The 19,363-nt window shown below is 35.6% G+C and overlaps 1 protein-coding gene across 3 annotated transcripts in view; it reads left to right on the top strand.

Moving 5' to 3' along the window:
• CRISPLD1 (cysteine rich secretory protein LCCL domain containing 1) overlaps positions 1-18,174 on the top strand; it is a 39,018-nt gene extending 20,844 nt beyond the window's left edge. For all 3 annotated transcript variants that reach the window (XM_082045510.1, XM_082045509.1, XM_082045508.1), the window contains exons 6-15: positions 374-474; positions 1,535-1,714; positions 1,807-1,867; positions 1,994-2,060; positions 2,694-2,824; positions 6,339-6,382; positions 6,475-6,547; positions 8,631-8,706; positions 14,591-14,721; positions 16,598-18,174. In XM_082045510.1, the coding sequence (XP_081901636.1) occupies positions 374-474; positions 1,535-1,714; positions 1,807-1,867; positions 1,994-2,060; positions 2,694-2,824; positions 6,339-6,382; positions 6,475-6,547; positions 8,631-8,706; positions 14,591-14,721; positions 16,598-16,649 (916 nt within the window). In that variant the 3' untranslated portion in view covers positions 16,650-18,174. The remainder of the gene's footprint in view (positions 1-373; positions 475-1,534; positions 1,715-1,806; positions 1,868-1,993; positions 2,061-2,693; positions 2,825-6,338; positions 6,383-6,474; positions 6,548-8,630; positions 8,707-14,590; positions 14,722-16,597) is intronic.
• The last annotated feature ends 1,189 nt before the right edge of the window (positions 18,175-19,363 follow it).

Raw genomic sequence — 19,363 nt, 5'->3', positions numbered from 1 at the left:
AAAATAAAATCTCCCTGTTGTGATTTTAAGGATTGTGTAGCATGAAGCCCATGGTTAAGACCAAATTCTATAGGATATCCCATTTAGGAGTGTGGAGCCTGTTCTCATGTAGTTGAGGAATTTAGTCTTGGAGTGCTGTGCCAATCTAAAAAGATCTTACAGCAGCTTACAACAACACTTCACTTTTTTCTTCACAGACATTTCAATTACTTCTTGTGCATTTGGTATAACAAAACCATGTTATGGTCTAATTGTCTGATGTTTTGATGTTTTTCGTAATTTATTTGTCCACATATTAAATGTTGTTTAATGTTAATGTGTTCTTTTTTTTTTTTTTTTTTTTTTTTTTTTTTTTTTTTTTTGTGGTGTAAAGAGGTAACTGGTGGGGTCATGCTCCTTATAAACCTGGCCGCCCCTGTTCTGCATGTCCCCCTAGTTTTGGAGGAGGTTGCAGAGAAAATCTTTGTTACAGAGGTATGTAGTCTTTCAACAGTACAATTATAAATGGGCAGAAAAATCGAACCTTTCTTTTACTTCCCTCATTATCCTTTAACATAGTGGAATAGAATATATTCTGCGTGTGCCCAAAGACCTGGTAGGGGCCTTCTTTACTATGATGACTGAGGTAATGTACATACATGAGGCTGAACCTCACTAGAGGGAGTGGAGAGAACTGAACTCCTGCTGATTGGGAGCTTTTAGTACACAAAGGTGTAGACTCTCACTGTGTGCCACTTGTACACCTTTATGAAAATATAGTGGAAGTCTATGCAGTGATTTGTTCATAAAGAAACATGTTATCTCAGTAACACAGCAATGTGCATTGCTGTAAGAAAAAACAAGAACAAGACTAGGAGACATTAGTAATTAAAATGTGATTCTGTGAAATGTCAGCTAGGATGGTTATTAACTTCTTGCAGTTTTGATAACGCTATTTGTATTTTATAACATTGAAACGCAGCATATTATAAAGCTGCTCTTTCTTTTTGTTTTTCTCAATGTAAAAGTAATTTAGCAATTTTTGTTAGTTTAGAAGTTATTTATCTATTCACCATTGTGCCCAAATACTTTCCTTATTGTTCTTGCTTAAGTAAGAAATGTAGATCCATTCATGAGTATTTCAAAATCATTTTCATTATGTATGAATAGAAGGGCCTCATTTTAAGGCATATGTTTTATGAAATCAGCTTCTTTAATTACAGGTTATCTATGAACCTAGTAAAACTCTTCCAATGTACAAGAGAAATATCACCTTTGTTCTATTGGTGTTCTGGTGGCATAAAGAAGATACTAAAACACAAGTGGTAAAAGCACTTTCTTATCTCAATTGTGTTGCCCATGCTAGAAAAATTCTACCTTTTGTCAGCATCTGAAAGATACTTGAGATGTATTGTTAAGCTTTCTTGTTTGTATTCATCCACCATTTTGCGAGAACAAAGCGACGTTGCCAAAACATGGTAAGGGATTTACATTCCAGAAACAGTGATTTTTTTTTTCCTGAGAGATTATTTTTTTGCGTGTTTTTCTGAAACAGAGGATTCAGAAAGGCCTTATTCTCCCCATGAACCAGAAGAGGAAACCAATGAGATTGAACGGCAGCGATCCAAAGCCCAGGATGCAACGGTGCAGAGCCGGCCAAGAACTCATTCACCTTCAGGCTCCACAGGCAGTGATGACAGTGAGAAAAATGAAGTAATAAGTACACAGCAAATGTGTAAGTAATTTACTTGATTTGCATGTGGTCAACAAATTGGAATTATATAGTATCAAATTCATTGTAATGAAATTGCTTTTTGCTTGTTTTAGCTCAGATTGTTTCATGTGAAGTAAGGCTAAGAGATCAGTGCAAAGGAACAACTTGCAATAGGTATGGTAAATTTTACAGTTGTCATTCTGATATTATTATAAAAGGCTATATTTGTATGTGAGCTGGAATATTTTTCCCTTTTTGTAATCCCAGGATTTAAGACCAAGTTGTATTTTATTTTCTTAGATATGAATGTCCTGCTGGATGTTTGGATAGCAAAGCCAAAGTTATTGGAAGTGTACATTATGAAATGGTAAACATTTTAAACTTAGATTTTGTTCCAGTAGATTGTTTAATTAAATGTCTTTTCTGCTGAAATACTAGTTAAATTCATATTAAAAATGGATTTTTATGAAATCAGTATTTACTAAAAATAAAATCCAACACCAAATGTTTAAGATAGCATCAGATGATATAAGTTTGTATCTGCCATTTTGCATGTACTGTCCAAATGTACTTCATTCTTATACATGCACAGTAGAATTTTTTGTTTTCACATTTGGGTGTAAATATGTGAAAGTGCAACTTAAGGAGAAATACAGCAAATTGTGGGTACACTGATGTAAGTTTCAGTAAGGCAGACCTACTTGTGTAAGCCTGATGCTAGCTGAAAATATACAACTTACTCTATAGAACTGAAAAACGGTATAGGAAATAGCAGCAACTGTGAACAAGTATCCTGTGAGTATAGTGTGTCTCTGATTAAGGCACAGTGGTGTTTTCTTAATTTGAAATAACATCTGCATAGACCACATCAAATGTAATAGACCATCTACCAAGTTTCTAATGAGATGTTGTAATTAAAACCTGATTTTTTTACAAATAAATTACAATGCGAGATAGCGGCTTTTTCTGATATGGAACTGCTTTTCTTGCTGTTTTTCAGCAATCCAGTATTTGTAAAGCTGCCATACATTACGGCATCCTAGACAATGAAGGTGGTTGGGTTGATGTCACTAGGCAAGGAAGGAAAAATTACTTTATCAAGTCTTACAGAAATGGCATTCAGTCAATTGGGTAAGTTTTCTTAAAATGTGTGGAAAGTTTTTCATCCATTTCTTTTTAATTCATACAAAATATGTCACAGCAATAACACCGTGTGCTTTTCCATAAAGAAAATGAAAATGCTATAAAAAGGCATGCAGATATACAGGTATTGCATCCATTCTGAAACTTCATCCATTGTCTAATGGTGCACAGAAGTGATGCAATAATGATGTGAAAGAAAGTGAAATAATTTACAAAATCACTTGGGCAGTAAGTTAGTATTTGTAGTTAAATAATCTCAATATTTGGAGTATCCAGTTAATTCATTTCCATGTGTATGTTTTTATTGTAGAAAACTAGTACATACTAACACTGAACTAGATTGTTCTACATTTTTTAGACAAAGCTGGTAATATTTCCAGGGCTGGCCCATAGTCACAGTAATCAGTGACAGCTAACAAGGCAATAAACTTTCATGTTTGTCTTTGGAAGTGACCTTCTTGTACTGTGCATATGAACAACATGAACCAAGTAGAAAATTCACCTCTTCCTGTATGTTTGATAGTTTCATCACAATTCCAGAATTTATAGATGATATTTTGCCCCAGTATTATGCACAATTTCTGTATTGGCAAGTGGTGGAATAATATTGCGTAGAGTGGAAGCGTTACTTGGAGGTGTACTACACGGCTCAGCTACTTGCCCTAAGACTAGTATGTGAAAACAGGTCCAAGAACTTGTTAACATGCTAAAGTTCAAACAGAAAAACAGTACATAAAAGTGGAGAATACTTGGCTGTTTCCATACATAATTATCCCATGATAGTACATGGATATTAGTATGTTTGAAACTAAGATATTATTAGTATTTGCAAATTGCACTTCACTATATTTTAATGTATCCTTCAGAGATGTGCATTGCTGTCCTTAGCTCTGTATATAGTTAGTATACGTGTAATAGTAGTCAGTGTGTAACAGTTAATGTATGAGTAATGTTGAATTGAAAGAAAACATAATTGTGCTGAGTGATTTACTTGGCTCAGGTGTGAACACTCTGTGTTGTTCAAAAAAATGACACATCCTATGACAATTTTTGTAATTTCTCCTTTTAACTGATTTGCTTAATCCAGGATAGAGAGAAACACCGACCAGGTAGACTGAATTCTGTGGCTGATAGTTTGGGCTACCTGACTGGCAGTTAGAACATTGATATCAATCACTTTGAGTCATCCAATGATCAGACTGTGGTTTAAGTTACTCCTCAAAAAATGAAGATGCAGACAAATATCTGGTTTTGAATGCTTTGATATGAAGAGAGAAGTAAATCTAACATATTAGAAGCCAGATTTCTTTTAAATGTAGGAGTAGTTAAAATGTAGAAAATCTTCCAGCTAGAAGGAATTTATTACCCATCACTTGAAATCTCTGTTTTTCTATTCCATCTGAGACAAAACTGTATAGAGGTCCAGTTTACAGAGTGTGTTTGTCACCTATCCTCTGAGAACTGGAACTCAGAGTGAGGTATTAACACTTGGTTTTGTTTGCTGTGGGCATGGATAATCATATCACTGCTGAACAGTAGTGACCATTTTGGTTTTGTGATTCAGATGTTGTAAAAAAATTTAGATCCCTCAGAGATAAAAGACTGTTAAAGGACCAAATCTATACCTTCCTATCTGCAAGTATATTTCAGAAAACTCCTGCCGCTATTTATGCTCACTGATGACATAGTTCTTCACTAACGTCCTGTAGTATTTAGGACATCGCTTTTTAGAGAGAATTTACAAAATACTATGATCAGGCATCAACTTCACAAATCAGTTTATAAGTCAAAGTATTTGGGATAAATACAGATGATTTACAAAGGTTTCAACCTTAAAAAGGCCCATCAATAAGGCCAGGGATACCTTGCAGCTGCCTGACTCTCACCGGTGTCTCTGGATGGAGCCTTGCATAAACCACATAGCTGTTCAACGAATAGATAAAATGGCATGGATTTCACCTCTAGTGGATATAGCAAAACAGAAAGGTAGAAAAGGTCATGTCAGTGCAACAGCAAATTTCCTAATCTTAGAAACATATACTCCTGGAATGGTTTTGGCTGGAAGGGACCTTAATGATTGTTTTATTCCAACTGCCCTGCCATGGGCAGGGACACCTTCCACTAGACCAGGCTGCTCAAAGCCCCATCCATCCTGGGCTTGAACACTTCCAGGGATGGGGCATCCACAGCCTCTCTGGGCAACCTGTTCCAGTGCCTCACCACCCTCATGGAGAAGATTTTCTTCCTTATATCTAATCTAATTCTACCCTCTTTCAGTTTAAAGCCATTACCCCTTGTTCTGTCACTACGCACCCTTGTAAAAAGTCCCTCTCCAGTTTCTTGTAAGTCTATTTGATTCAATGGATCTTCAGCTCCTTTGATTTATAATCAGGATTGCTAATACAGATATTTTTTCAACTGCTGCATATTCTTAGTATAGAAAACAATATCTCAGCAAGCAAATCAGCAACAGAATACAGTGAACTATTCCCACATCAGTGCTTGGCAGTGCTAGGGCCACAAAAGTATGAGTTAACTCTGTGAAAGCAAATTGGAATCAAAAAAATGAGCAAATGTGAAGTTGATGGGCCATACAACTAAATAAACCAATGCAAGCAAACTATCTGAATACAACTTGCAGTACTATGGAGAACATAGCAGTAATTTGCTCCAAAGGTGAATAGGGAATAATTTCCTTGTTTTTGGTGGTGTGTGTTTGTTTGTTTGGTTTTGATTTTATTTTTTTAATAATAAACAAATTTATGAGTGCCAAAACAACCATAATCAGCTTCTTTGTTACAGGTGAAAAATACTAGAATCAGAGGCATATCCAACATGTTGAATGAGGATTGAAATAGGAGATAAAAGAAGTACAATAGAAGTGTTTATCAGTTTTAATGTAACAACAGGATGTATATACCTGACTTTATATAATGACAGGAAACAGATCTGAGTACCATATACTTACTGAGCGAAACAGACTGTTACATGTTTTACTGGGTTTATAGTAATACTGGTGATAATTTAATATATACACCTGACCCAAAAGTAAAAGTTAATGAAATTTTTCAAAAAGGCTACCAGGAGAAACTCTTCATTGTTGGAGCTGTTTGTAGGAATGAACCTTTAGTGGGAAAAAATCATCTCTTCTGGTAGCTGGGTGCTTCTGAGCAATTCTCAACCACAGATTTTAGTTGCACCATTTTGAGGGACAAATGGATTGCATAATCTCTTCCTAGCACACTTAGTCTCTCAGCAAATTGAATTACTGAAAGAGCTTAACATGCATTCCTGATTTTCAAACAGATTCACTGGGAGTACAAAGTAAATGTGTCATTGCAATAAATAGATTCACAACTGGGGACAGGGAATGCAGTGAGTAAAAATTGATTAGGGACAATGTCTTCAGTTTTCTTGTATATGCATTAATAACAATTCTTCTAGCTAGATGAAATCACTGAGAGATATTATTTACTGGTTATTTCTATTATTTCTTTTTCAGAAAATACCAGTCTGCTAACTCCTTCACTGTCTCTAAAGTAACAGGTTAGCATTTATTTCTTATAAACTCCATGCTACCTTAAGTTATGTTTTTTCAAAATAGCACACATATATTTGTTTCTCTTTTCTTTCTTCAGTTCAAGCTATCACCTGTGAAACAACAGTGGAACAATTGTGCCCATTTCAAAAACCAGCCTCACATTGCCCAAGGTAAAATTGAGTTTTATTAATTCGAAGTGCTGCCATGTTATCTGTCAGTTACTAATTATCTATATTTGTCATTGATAAAAGTAAGCACAGTAGCTGTAGAAGTGAAAGCAGAAATGTTTTACCAGCATTTTAGTCTTTGGTCTAAGGTAGGTAAAGATCATCTACAGGTTTTTTCATTACAAGAATCTTACTTTCTTTTGCCCATAAAGATCTTTCTTTGGTCCCTTGGCAAGTCTTAGTGAAATCATTGTTTCTTAGACCAAAGAGTGCAAACTAAAATGCATTTTTCTTTTCTGTTGTCTATTAAATCTGTGCACCTTGGGCAAAATACACTTTATTTCATTTTTTTTTTCCTGTAAAACAAATACAATAAAATAATATGATAAAGCTACTTATTGCAGAAGTTATCAACTTGTTTTGGAGTTTTGGAGGATAGAGTGAGCAAATATGTTTGCAAAAAAAAAGAAATATACATTGTTAAGGTGAGGTGTGGTCTGCACATCACTTAATGGCTTTAAATACATGTGCATTTCTTTGAAGCTTACATTTTAACTCTTTGAAAGGAGCCTGTGCTGCAGTATTTTGAGGAAGGAAATCAGTAACAGTTCTTAAAACCATAGATGCGTCAAAGGTAAATACACTGTAGCATGATTTACCGCAAGCTAAGCTGGAGATCTCCACAGGATTACTTTCATAGCAACCCTACAGCCAATACAGGAAGCAAGTACAAAGCCAGAACTGCTAGGAAAACATCCCTTCATGTAGCACTTGGGTCCATGAACGTGTTTGGTGTTTGGCTATGACTCCTGGCTTTCTAGCTGGAAGATGTGGAGAAGTAAGCAAAGGAGTGGAATGCAGGAATGGATAGGTGCAATTTCATGTTTCTATCTTATTTTTTCTTCATTATTAAAAAATAAAACTAGCTCAATTAAGAGAAAAAATAGGATCTGTCTTTAAGAAAATTTAAAAAATAATTTAAAATTACTGAGTAATTCTGATGCATCAAGTTAAGGAACTTCACAACAGCAGTGATTTATTCAAGATTCTTTACATGCTCTTAATTCTGAAAATGTAGTCTCGGAAGTTACAAGCAATAAACAGCCACGGCATTGATTGCACAACCATATTTTACCCTCTCATGCCCTAATCATAAATCTGTAGGTCTCCAAAAGGACTCTTTGACATCTTGCTTCCTTCAGACAAACATCTCTCTCCTAGGTGCATCTGCCTATTTAAATTACCCACCTGGGAAGACTGTATCTTGCCCAAGTGCTGTGACATGCTGAATGTTGAGTCAATTGGAGCATAGACAACATGCTGGAGAAGAAGACTTTCCCAGGGCTGTCCCATATAGGGTGACACTTCTTCCCTGTAGCAAATTGCAGTTACCAAACAAGATGCTTGACAACTTCTGTCCTGCTGTTAGCTTCCCACATGGTGTTCTTGGGCACTTTGGAGCTCTAGCAAGTGTAAATCACAGAGAGAGTTTTCTCAAAGGGTAACAAAATGCAGTTGAATAAAGATAGTCTTTGTTTCTGTGGCTGTCTGATCTCCTAGAATTAGCTAGGAATCTCATTACTTTCCAACATTTTTCATTTTAGCTGCAGATGCCAAGTGCTCACTCTCATTATAACTTGCTAAGTTGCCTTGCATCACCAGGTCCTCAGCATCATAGCAGGTCCTCATTCAGATCTGCCTCTCCTGAGAAGGTATTCAACTGTGCAGTTTATATGGGGTGCTGTAGAAACAGATAAAAATGTGAGTGAACAGTCTCTCTTCTCACTGGCTTTTATACTGGCTTCGCATATGTTAAACAAGAACACCATCTGCTTATCCAAAGGGGAGAAGACCAGACCTGTTGAAGTATGTTTTTGAGCACTTTATTTTGAACCACAACTTATATTAGCAATGCTTTCACCCATAATATCAAAGCTTCAAGAACTGACTGCCTTTTAGTATCAGTATGGACCCAGATGTATGCATCATCAAATTAATCTATACTCAATACTGATGTAGTAGATAACATAGTAATACTCTGATATCATTCTTCCTAACTGTGTGTGATTTATTTTTGATATTTCAGGGTGTATTGTCCTCACAACTGTATGCAGGCAAATCCACACTACGCTCGCGTAATTGGAACACGAATTTATTCTGATGTAAGTATAGTTATTTACATTACATTATATAAGGAAATATAAAATCCTATGAAAAGTTATAATGTAAAGATAAGATATTATACAGATATCTAGTTTTCCTTCATGTGCTGATTTTTTACATAGTCTTTTCAAAAGCTTTTTCAGATGTTCCCTTTTAAATTAATAGGACTCAGCTGCTGAGGGTACAGAAAGTTATTGGTAAACTCAGTGTAGACTTCGGTAGTCTCTGGACCCATATAAAAAAAAAAAGAAAAGTAATGTCCACAGTCTCTTTATGTTGGATACTTCTTATCTGTGCAGATAGCTAAATATTTACAGCTATTTTTTGTATATTTGTATATTTGTATAAAGTATCTGACCTTGTATTATTTTAACAGACTAATATTCTGGCTTTTTTAGTCATTCTTTTTCCTAGTCAACTTTTTTTTTTTTTTTTTCCCGTCTTTTCTACATCACATTTAGTTCTTTAGTGGGTAGAAAGAATTAAAAGAAAGCTCTTATTTATGCCCTTCTTTGTCATCTCTCTGTGGAGAAGCCAGGATGTAGTGGCAGAGAGTGCAGTTCACATTTTGCCAGTACACTGTATGTTTTAACTGTCTTTGAGATGTCATAAGGAATAGTATGGCAACCAGCTGGATCAGGTGATGATTTTCAGTACTTTCCAGCACTTTGAAATGTGTGAAAATAATATGCAAATATGTATTCATCATTATTTTAAATCTAACTAGGTCTGTTAGATTACCTGAGTAACTTGTGAAGAAAACACTCTTGTCCATAAGTAGTGTTACTTGTGTGAGCAGTACTTCCAGTTTAGGAGGTGAATTGATTTGTGCCTGTGGAACTGGATACTTAATGTATATAACAGGGGCAGTGAAAATAGATTCAATGAAAGTCCATTTTCTGGAATACAATTTTCTTTCAGTTCTGTGGTTGTAATCAAAGCCTACAGTCAAAGTTTCCCAGTGTGTTAGAAAATACTTTGTTGTATGAGAAAGAAGACCCATTTCTGTTTAACTTATACAGGAGAACTTCTCAGAATATGTATTTGCTTTGGTTGGAGAAGTCCCAAATGACTTTAATTAGTATTAGAGAGTTATGCTTTAAGATTATTTTAGATGTACTGTCTCATTATTCATCTCCGTTATATAGAAATATGTGCAGCCAGTCCTGCTCCAGCAGGGGGATTGGACTAGATGATCTTTCGAGGTCCCTTCCAGTCCCTAACATTCTGTGATTCTGTGATGGTTCATACAGCCAGGATCTATAAACTTATGTGTGCGGAGTTTTCGTGTCACACCCATCCATCTGTGCTCTATACCTTGTATTTTTTTAGTTGATCTCCTTGTTTCACTTGTCTTGAGGTAGACTGCAGGTCCTTAAAAAAAAAAAAAAAAAAGTCTTTCTTACTCCAAGTTTATGTTATGATTAGTTTTCTTTTCTAAACAGAGCCATAACGGTATGAGTATGAACTGTAGTATGTGTCATTCTCAGCGAACAGAAGTACGCCCTCTACTCTGCTCTCATGAGAGCCCACCTGGAGTACTGCATCCAGCTCTGGAGCCCCCAACATGAGAGGCATGGACCTCTTGTAGCGGGTCCAGAGGAGGGTCATCAAGACGATTAGAGGGCTGGGACACCTCTCCTTTGAGGACAGGCTGAGAGAGTTGGGATTGTTCAGCCTGGAGAAGGCTCTGAGTAGACCTTATTGCAGCCTTTCAGTACTTAAAAGGAGCCTATGGAAGGGTGTGTTATGACAGGACAAGTTGCCCAGAGAGGTGGTAGATGCTCCATCCCTGGAGACATTCAAGGCTAGCTGGACAAGGCGCTGAGCAACCTGATGGAGTTGAAGATGTCCCTGCTCATTGCAGGTGGGTTGGACTAGATGACCTTTGAAGGTCCCTTCCAACCCAAACTATTGCATGATTCTATGAAATTACTAATTCTTTGTATGGCACAAACACACTGCTACCTTTGTTCTTTGTGTTCCTTGCTGGCACCACTGCTAAGAGTTTCCTCATGGCCACGATTCATCTTGTTGGGAGACCGGGAAAGAAAGAAAGTTTCCTCCTATCTTGTACTGAAGAGTTGATTCCACCTTTCAACTTTGGTTTATCCATTTTGCTTAAAATTTTCCAGAATTGTGTCATGCTGACAAGCATTTGAACAATGTCTGAATTTTTAAAGCACGTTTTGAAATTACCTTATTTGTGAAATAAAATAAAAACATTCCCAAGAACTGGAATATGTCAGACTTGATGTGATTATCTGAACTCTGTTGGAGATGATCTTGCAGTACCTGCCTGTACAGAGGTTGTCTTTAGTTGTTGCTGTTAGTCCCTGGTTTATCAAGTACCAAAGTAACAAATATTTTCAGATAGAGAGAGGCTACAATAGTTCAGTTGACACCTCTTTCACTTGCAGATTTTTTTGGTAACATTTTATTTTAATGGACAAAGCTTAGATGTGTGTGTGGTAGAAGTTCTTAATGACATTCTAGTTGCCTTATAAGAACTTCTGAAGAGATGAAGGTTTTTTACACAGTAGGCAACATTTTCCCAAATAAAATCTCTTACCAGTAGTGACTCTATATTATGGGTGTTGACTGAGCATTTCTACCAAAAAATTGAGCCTCCTTTAAGAAGCTAGAGATCAACAAAGGTCTGTTATCTAAAGAATTTGATAGTTTTGTATAATTTTATACCATCTGAGACTTTGGCCATATGAATTTTTGTTTCAGTAACCATATATGGAACTATTTCCTTAATGCTTGTGCAGAAGTATTCATTATTCTCTGCTGTGGTAAAATATAAACAATATAAGCTATTAAATAGTTCTATATTCCCATGATGGTGAGGAAGAGATGCATGTGGTTAAAATGCATTTGCAGAGTCCTGCTATGCTGTGGTAGATATTTGGTATTTTGCTGAGTAGCTGAAGAAGGAAAATAATTAAGCAGCTTGGTATTCAGATTCTATGACCTGTTAAATACCAGTGAATTTCAGTGGGTTCACAGCACAGCCATAAAGCAGGATCATATAATGCTGTACGAAATGTTTATGTTAACTGAAAAACACTGTCTTATATATATTTTGGAGTGAGTTCATCAAAATTAAAGAAACAAACCCAAATCTATGATGAAAACTTCCAGAAAGTGGCATAAGGCTGCTAAAGCAAAATTAACTTACCAATAATATGCTGAAATTTGTGATAGACCTACGTGTGAAATCCTGTTCTGCTTAAATTAACAGGAGGTTCACCTTAACAATTCAAGGAATTGCAATCAGGATGACATAATATTATTAAGTATAAGAAATATTATGTCATTAGTACTGGAATCTGATTCCATTTAGGTGAAGATTACCAAGTCAATCAGGAGTTCTTGGAAGCTCAAAGCAGATAATATTTTCTTTAAAAAATATATTATGTATATATTGATAAAACTACATGCATTTATTAATCTGTATTCTTATGAGCTAGTTCATAATTATGAATTTATACTAATTTAATTATTCATGTATTCAAAAAGTATGCACATTTGTTCTCCGATCTTATCTGGAAAGCAGCATCAGAATATCAGTTTATTTTTCATCTGAAAATAGCCTCTGAGTTGGCCTCATCAACCCAATTCTTCTGACCTCTCCTTTTTCACATATCCCAGATAAGTATGTTGCCTTTAGCTTTAAAATGTTGTGCATTAGCCTAGCTGTACGTCATTGATCCAGTAACCAACTGTGGTACCAACCCCAACAATGACCCCATACTTTACTGGAAATACCTTCCAACAAATAGTCAGCCAGTCTTCTGCCAAAATCTCCATCCTTTGGCTTTTAATTTCTTTTTTACTTGACCAGAAACTTCTAAGTAACATTAGAACAGCCAGTATCTTAGGTGCTCTCAAATACAATTATGAAAGCAACTGCCTATCTAATGATGTATACAAAGTTGGTTACTGCTACAGAGGTGACAATCTTTGATTTTTCTTTTCCCCAAATGTACCTCTAGGTTTTCTCTTTGTGTGTTTTTGTTTTTGTTTTTTAATATCTCCAATGAGAACTGAAAACAAAGTTGCTACTATGTCATAGTACTGGTAATTAATACTGTTCTTCTCATTCTTCACTGTAGTTAATTGCTTGTGAATTTCATCTTTTGTTTCTTTAGACTGTAATCGTGTATTGAAGAGGCCATTTTTTCCCCTGTGTCTTTGAAATTGCATATGATCAATCTGATCTTAAGTTACTCCCATAGTATGAGTACATAAAGGATGCTGTAATCCTAAAAATAATTTGACCACTGGTGTTCAGGATGTAACAAAAGTTTTGTAACCCTGGGAGAAGGAGAAAAAGTCCAGAGGACCATAAATGGCATCCCTTCTGGCATGTGCGAAAACTGCAACCAGCAGTGTGAAGAGTAAAAACTCTAAAGCATCTTTGTAGAAGATTCTTTGCATAAAAGAGTTGAAATCTTTGCTCCTAGAAATATTGTAACATTAAAAGATAAGCTATGTAACAGTGAAACTGACAAGTTCTGTGCTTGGAATGAGACTAGGAAGATCATTGCTATTTTAAATTCCTGGTTTTATATAGCATTGAGATTACAAAATAGCTATGGTAACAGATATAAATTATTCCAATTATAACTGGAAGAAGTGCAATTCTTGTTTAAATAGTGCTCTCTGTGATGAGCTATTGAACTTTATATTGGCTAAGTTTTTAAGGCTGGTTGAGGAAATACCTATTGCAGTGAAGACTTTTTCTACAAAAGTATTCAGCTCCAAACACAGAACCACTGTAGCTGGAGCTACACTTTGCTGTGCTATGTATTGAAGATTGATATTTACATTCTGGAGTATTTAATAAGCTTAATTGCTCTGACATTTTTTTTTTTTTTTTTTTTTTTAATGCTGAAAGTGTAGTAGAGAACTGCAAGTTTAAATTGATAATTTAAATGAATATTATTGAGATTGTCACTAAGCAATACTTCTGTGGATATTATTTATGCTATATAGGTTCATGAGAGGAGTTAGTGGCCAGACAATGTAGGTTTTGCTCAGATGAAATAGCTGTAAACTTCAAAGATAATTTTGTTGCATAAAGGTTTTGGAATTAGTCCCTAATTTAAAAATTCTTCTTTTGAAGCAATTTCAAAGTCTTTACCTCCTGATTCTTTTTCCTCACTCAGAGTTAAGGAGCTAAAGCCATTAGTCTGCCATTAATCAACTTTCATAGCTAAGGGATGATTTTAGACCTCTAACTTCTGTTTGATGCTCAGATTGTACCTTTAAACTAGTTAGCTGTTAATGTTTGCCCATGCCTGGATAGGAAATTGTGGCGTTCCCTTTGATTATGGATCATATCACCATTGTTTGAGGTGTTGCACCTAGAAAGGGAATTATTGCAGTCTAACCCTCACCTTTGGGGTAGGACATCCTCCTGGAAACATCTGACTCCAGTGGACCTTTGTTCTGTGGTTTTCCTGTTTGGCTCAAGCTGGAGATTAAACTGAATTTCCTGATGTATAATAATTAATGGGACTAATGTTAGAGTTTTACTACTTCTCTGCTGTTGAAATCAAGGCTGATAGAGCCATTGATTTTGAAAGGCTCAGAAATTCTAACTTATTCCTGATCCTTGAACTGAAATAGCCTGAAATAAATTATTTTGGGGTCATGCTGCAGGAGATCTTTGAAGAGGCAGTGTCTGTACTCCTATAAATTGGCCTAATTCCTATGAAACTGATTTGAATACTGTAAGAGTAATAGAATTAGTAATGTAATAAATATCATTATTTTCTAGAATTTGGTTTAAATGTCATTATTAGTTTTCTTCTAAAGAATTTTGAAATAAAAGGGTGAATGAAAACTAATCTTCTCCTCATTCTTTCTTAGATATCCAGTATCTGCCGGGCAGCAGTACATGCTGGTGTGGTCCGCAATCAGGGTGGTTATGTTGATGTTATGCCAGTAGACAAGAGAAAGGTGTATGTTGCTTCCTTTCAAAATGGGATATATTCAGAAAGGTACAGAACCCAGTTTCAAAGATTACATTTTACCCTTCACCTCAATAAGATTTACAAAGTCTTGCATTATTTCTGTTTGTACCTGAGGCAGTGCTAGAAACCAAACAAATAAGCCAACATGGGAGATTTACAGAGCTTGTGTAACAGCTGTGGTGACTCTGGAGAAGCTGTGGTACCAGAGCTGCCTGCCTCCTCTAAGCTTGTAAATCATTACTCTGAAAAGCTGCTTATGAAATAAAATAACCCTCTTGTTTACTTTGCTGGTTCTTTTGCAACTAACACATTATTTGATAAGAAAATTGCCTTTGCTTTCTTTGGGATTTTTTTTAAATTAACATCAGCGATTTTTTTCTGTCCAAGTTAGAGTATCTGCAACAGATGGCTACAAGTAGCTGATGCAAGTTCATGAGTTCATGATCAAATGTTTACTACTGATTACATGGTGTGGAGCCAGTGAGCCTGGATCATAAATAATATTCACAAGCATTAAAATTAATCATTTTTTTTAATGACTTGACTGTTTATCCCAGTGTTTTTCCAAAAGACATGAAGATACTTTGAAAGTTCATTTAGTTGTATTCACTGTATTCATGCATTCTATGATGATAACATAAGTCTGCATGTTGCAGATTAAATTTAATCCCTGAAGGAGTTCTCCAGGTTCTAAAGGAAGAAAGAGAAATTACCTAAAAAAAAATCTTGTTGCACTCTTTAGTCCTGTAAAGCTAGGAATTATTTTTACTTCTAAAACTGTAGGCTTTCCAAGAAATTTGTGGGGGAAAAAAACACCAAAAGTTTCTGTAGAGAAACTGGAAGTAATGTTTTTAATAGGAGGTTTGGTTATGTCTTGCCTCTTTCTCTCAAACCTTTCAACAAACCTGGAAAATTGTAAAATACAGATTTCCTCTGCTTAGTGGATGACTTAATTTGCATATACTTTGATCTTTACACATAACTATCCAGTTCCTTCAGAAGTGGGGCTTCCTCACTGACACTTTTGTTCTCCATCTAAATCTCCTTACGGAGTAGAGATGTAGCCGGGAAAAGTGTAGCAAATGTAATAATGGTTTGTACTTTACCATCTTGGCAAAGTTTGAAAGGTCAGCAGTTTGGAAAACAGTCTCATGCAATTTTCCTGTGAAGCAGAAGAAGATGGATTGTAATGCCATTGCAGGCAACCTGTTTCATTGTGCTCTTCCTTACTTCCACCTCCATTTACCTTCTCTTCCCAGATATGCCTCAGATGGGGTCTGCAAAAGTGAAAACAATGAGACATTGTTTTCAATATGACATGCTAGTTCAGTTTATAAGACAAAAATATTTATTCTAACAAAATTTCATTGCAGTTAGGCATTTTTGTTTCATTTCTTTTTGAGGCTGGATATTTATCCATTCAGAAGGCATTTGCTATATTTTTCTGAAATATTCTCTTTAGAAATCTGTTCTTCAGCATATAAGCAACTAACAAACAAGTGATCTCCTAGTACTGCAAGTTTTGTCCAAATATAGTTATTAGAATAGAGAGCATAAGATGCATGCTTTCTCTTTCTCCTAAAAAGTTTTTTTTAGTATTTTGCTTCAATGGAGCTTTATTCTTTGAACCAGAATCCCTCATCCCAAAGGATTACTTGATTTTATTTTATTTTCTTTTTTAATGTTATGATTTGTTCCTAATAAGCTGCTTGGAAGAAAACTTAATCTGAAATTTATGTAATTTTTATTTCTAACAGCTTTAAAAGGAGTTCTTAGATAGTTAAAGTTAAGGGTAGTCACAGGAAGAGTCGCAGGATCCTAGAATTGTATTTCACAATCAAAAATTTGTCATGGGAGTGTTCCAGTCTTGAAAAATAACATCAGGAATGTTTTTATGTTTCAGTTTACAGAATCCTCCAGGAAGCAAGGCATTCAGAGTATTTGCTGTTGTTTGAGTCCAGCAAGTAAAATATAAAAGAGGCAAGTGAAAACAGGGCATATGGAAGAGAATAATAAAGGCTGTTTCTTATAATTCCTAAAATTTGTATAAAGCTGTAACATTATTGTACAGAATATGTATACTGCTTTCCACCAAAAAGTTTAAATTACATATATATCTTAATGAAAAAAAAATCTGTAAAAGTAAACATGGGAGGAAAATTAATTTGAAAATCTATGATGATATATAACAATATTTTGAATCCTGTGTTAAATATTGCTATATTTTCTTAGCAGTTACTCCTATACAGTTGATTCAAAGCTCATAAATGTTCTTTGTTTCCTTCATCTGAATATATTATTGTATGGTGCTTTATATATGCCACTAACAGTAACCTTAAAACTATACCATAGGGAGGCCTGAGTTTTTATTTCCAATGTACATAAAAGAAGCCATCCCAATAATTCAATATAATAAATCATGCCTTAAAGTAAAATAAAATATATACAACTTTCTGATGATTTACAGTAGCATTAGCCATGCAAGCATAAATGAAGAACTAGACTGTTTTCAATTTCATACTAATCATAAATACAAATACCTATTTTGAAGTAAAATGGAAAATATTAAATATAGGGAAGGCCTGGGTCATATTAGCATGTTTTCCTCTAAAGAAATATTTTTAAGAGACTAGGCTATTCACATTTATTATTTCTTAAAAATGTTAATAAATAAAACGTTTATTGGGTGCTGTTAAGCTCTTTATTTCGAATAACCAATTCATTATGGCCCAGTCCTTTCACAAATATTCAGCTGTCTTGGGATGTGTGAGTGACAGATCGACATATATAACCTTGAAGGTTTCGTATTGAGAAGTGGAGTAACCTGAAATTAAGGAATAAGCCATCAGTTCTGCAATGCAGTTCTGCACACATACATGCTTTATTCTTGCCATGTGACTCCTTCAATTTACCTAAATTGGATTTCAGCAAAAACATAGAATTGTACAGATTCATAAAAATTTGCAGGCTTGAGGCCTTAAGCTGTGCATGGTATCCATATACTATACATTAATATGAGGGTAAATGTTCAAGAAAAACTTAAAGAAAATGGTAACAAAGGCTAACCTTGCTCCTCATGACCTGGCAAATACTCCTGCAGGCCAGGAAGTATAGTGGTACAGAGCCCAGTGACGATTATGTCATTTGGTGCTTCACCATGTTTAAAAATTCATTTATGGTGAACAGCCTTGTGCATTAATTTTACCATATTATGGTATATGAAGAACATGTAGTGGTGATACTGTTTCTTTCTATGAAAAGTGTATTGGTGCTTTAAGACTGAAAAGCTGTTAAACTTTATTTTTGGTATTTTTTGTTTCTGTGTTAAATTTATTTCCTTCCAACTTGTAAACTTACTCATATTCTTCATATTTCAGAATAGTATATTCTGCCTTCTGTTTTGCTACATATACTACCTCATGTAGTTAGGCAAGCTTTGTTAGTTTTTTCAATCTGTTTTGAATAAAATTAATTTACATAGTAAAAGTACCTTTGAAAGTCTTTATTTTTTGATTGTTTGTCCTGCCTTTAGAAGAAAAAAGTAACAGCCACCGGCAAAATTTATTTCTTTTTTCTTTTTTTCTGACACACACATTCCAAGCATAGGACCAAAGTGTAGACAAATTCTGAGGCTCTAAAAGCTGTAAAGGCAATTTCAGCACATGACTTGCATTTATTGCATTGGGAGTTTTATGGATAAATCTTCTGGTTATGTTCTCAAGTTTTGACTGGGGTGTTTGGGAACAGATTGCTTTCCTATTTTAACGGAGAACTCTGTGTCAGGAAGTGATTAAAAAAAAAAAAAAAAGCCACCACCTTTTATTCAGTCCAGCTCTTTGCTCTTGTGGTAAATGTTTATAGTGCAAATGTTCTTAGCTACATTTGTTGGGAACAACCAGGCTTTTATATTACACATTCTTTTTTTATGCTTCATAAGACTAATGGTCAACTTGGGAGTTCCAGTTGGGAAATCTATTTAATTGATGAGGGAGACAAAGAGTCTTTGATCTATAACCCCTTTTTTTGCAGGTGGTGGCAGGGGGCCATTGAAAGAAGCTTTATATAGATTTCGTAAAACTGGCCTTAACCATTTTTTCAGAATTGAAACCAAAGTGCGAGTAGACTTTGACCTTGATGGGTCACTCAAAGGCTTGAGATAGACTTGCACTGCCTTTCCTTAAAAGCACCAAAGCTGTAACACAGGAGAGGTCTGGGGGTTATCAGAATGTAAAGTGGAGTAAGGCCACTTGCGAAATTAAGGACAGAGAGAGCTGCTGAGGGAGACATTTGAAACAAAATGGTGGGAATACAACCGTAGTACCTCTTTGCACACGGGTGAGACACTTTCTTGCAGCCTGGCCTTGCCATCCAGCAGCTGTCCATGTCCCTTGCCTGGGCCATGGTCCCCAGCAGTTCCCTCGAGCTCCTGAGAAGCCTGTTGGGTGCTACAGAGCCTGGGTAGTGAGCAAGCTCCCTCCTCTTCTGACCAGGCAGTTGGGTGCACCCCATTCTTTGGGCAGTACAGAGCCCGGGGTGAGGTAAAAAGACAGTCACACCTTCAGTCACAGCCCGAACTTCCTCACTTTGGGTAGCTGGGTGATTGGAGTCCCATGGGGGAACACGGTTGCCACATGAAATTTCTGCCCTTTTCCTCCATTTGTTCCCGATG

The sequence above is a fragment of the Streptopelia decaocto genome (genome assembly GCF_964273445.1).
Source record: "Streptopelia decaocto genome assembly, chromosome: 2".
In the NCBI taxonomy this organism is placed as follows: domain Eukaryota; kingdom Metazoa; phylum Chordata; class Aves; order Columbiformes; family Columbidae; genus Streptopelia; species Streptopelia decaocto.
This window is presented reverse-complemented; position numbering and strand designations above follow the sequence as displayed.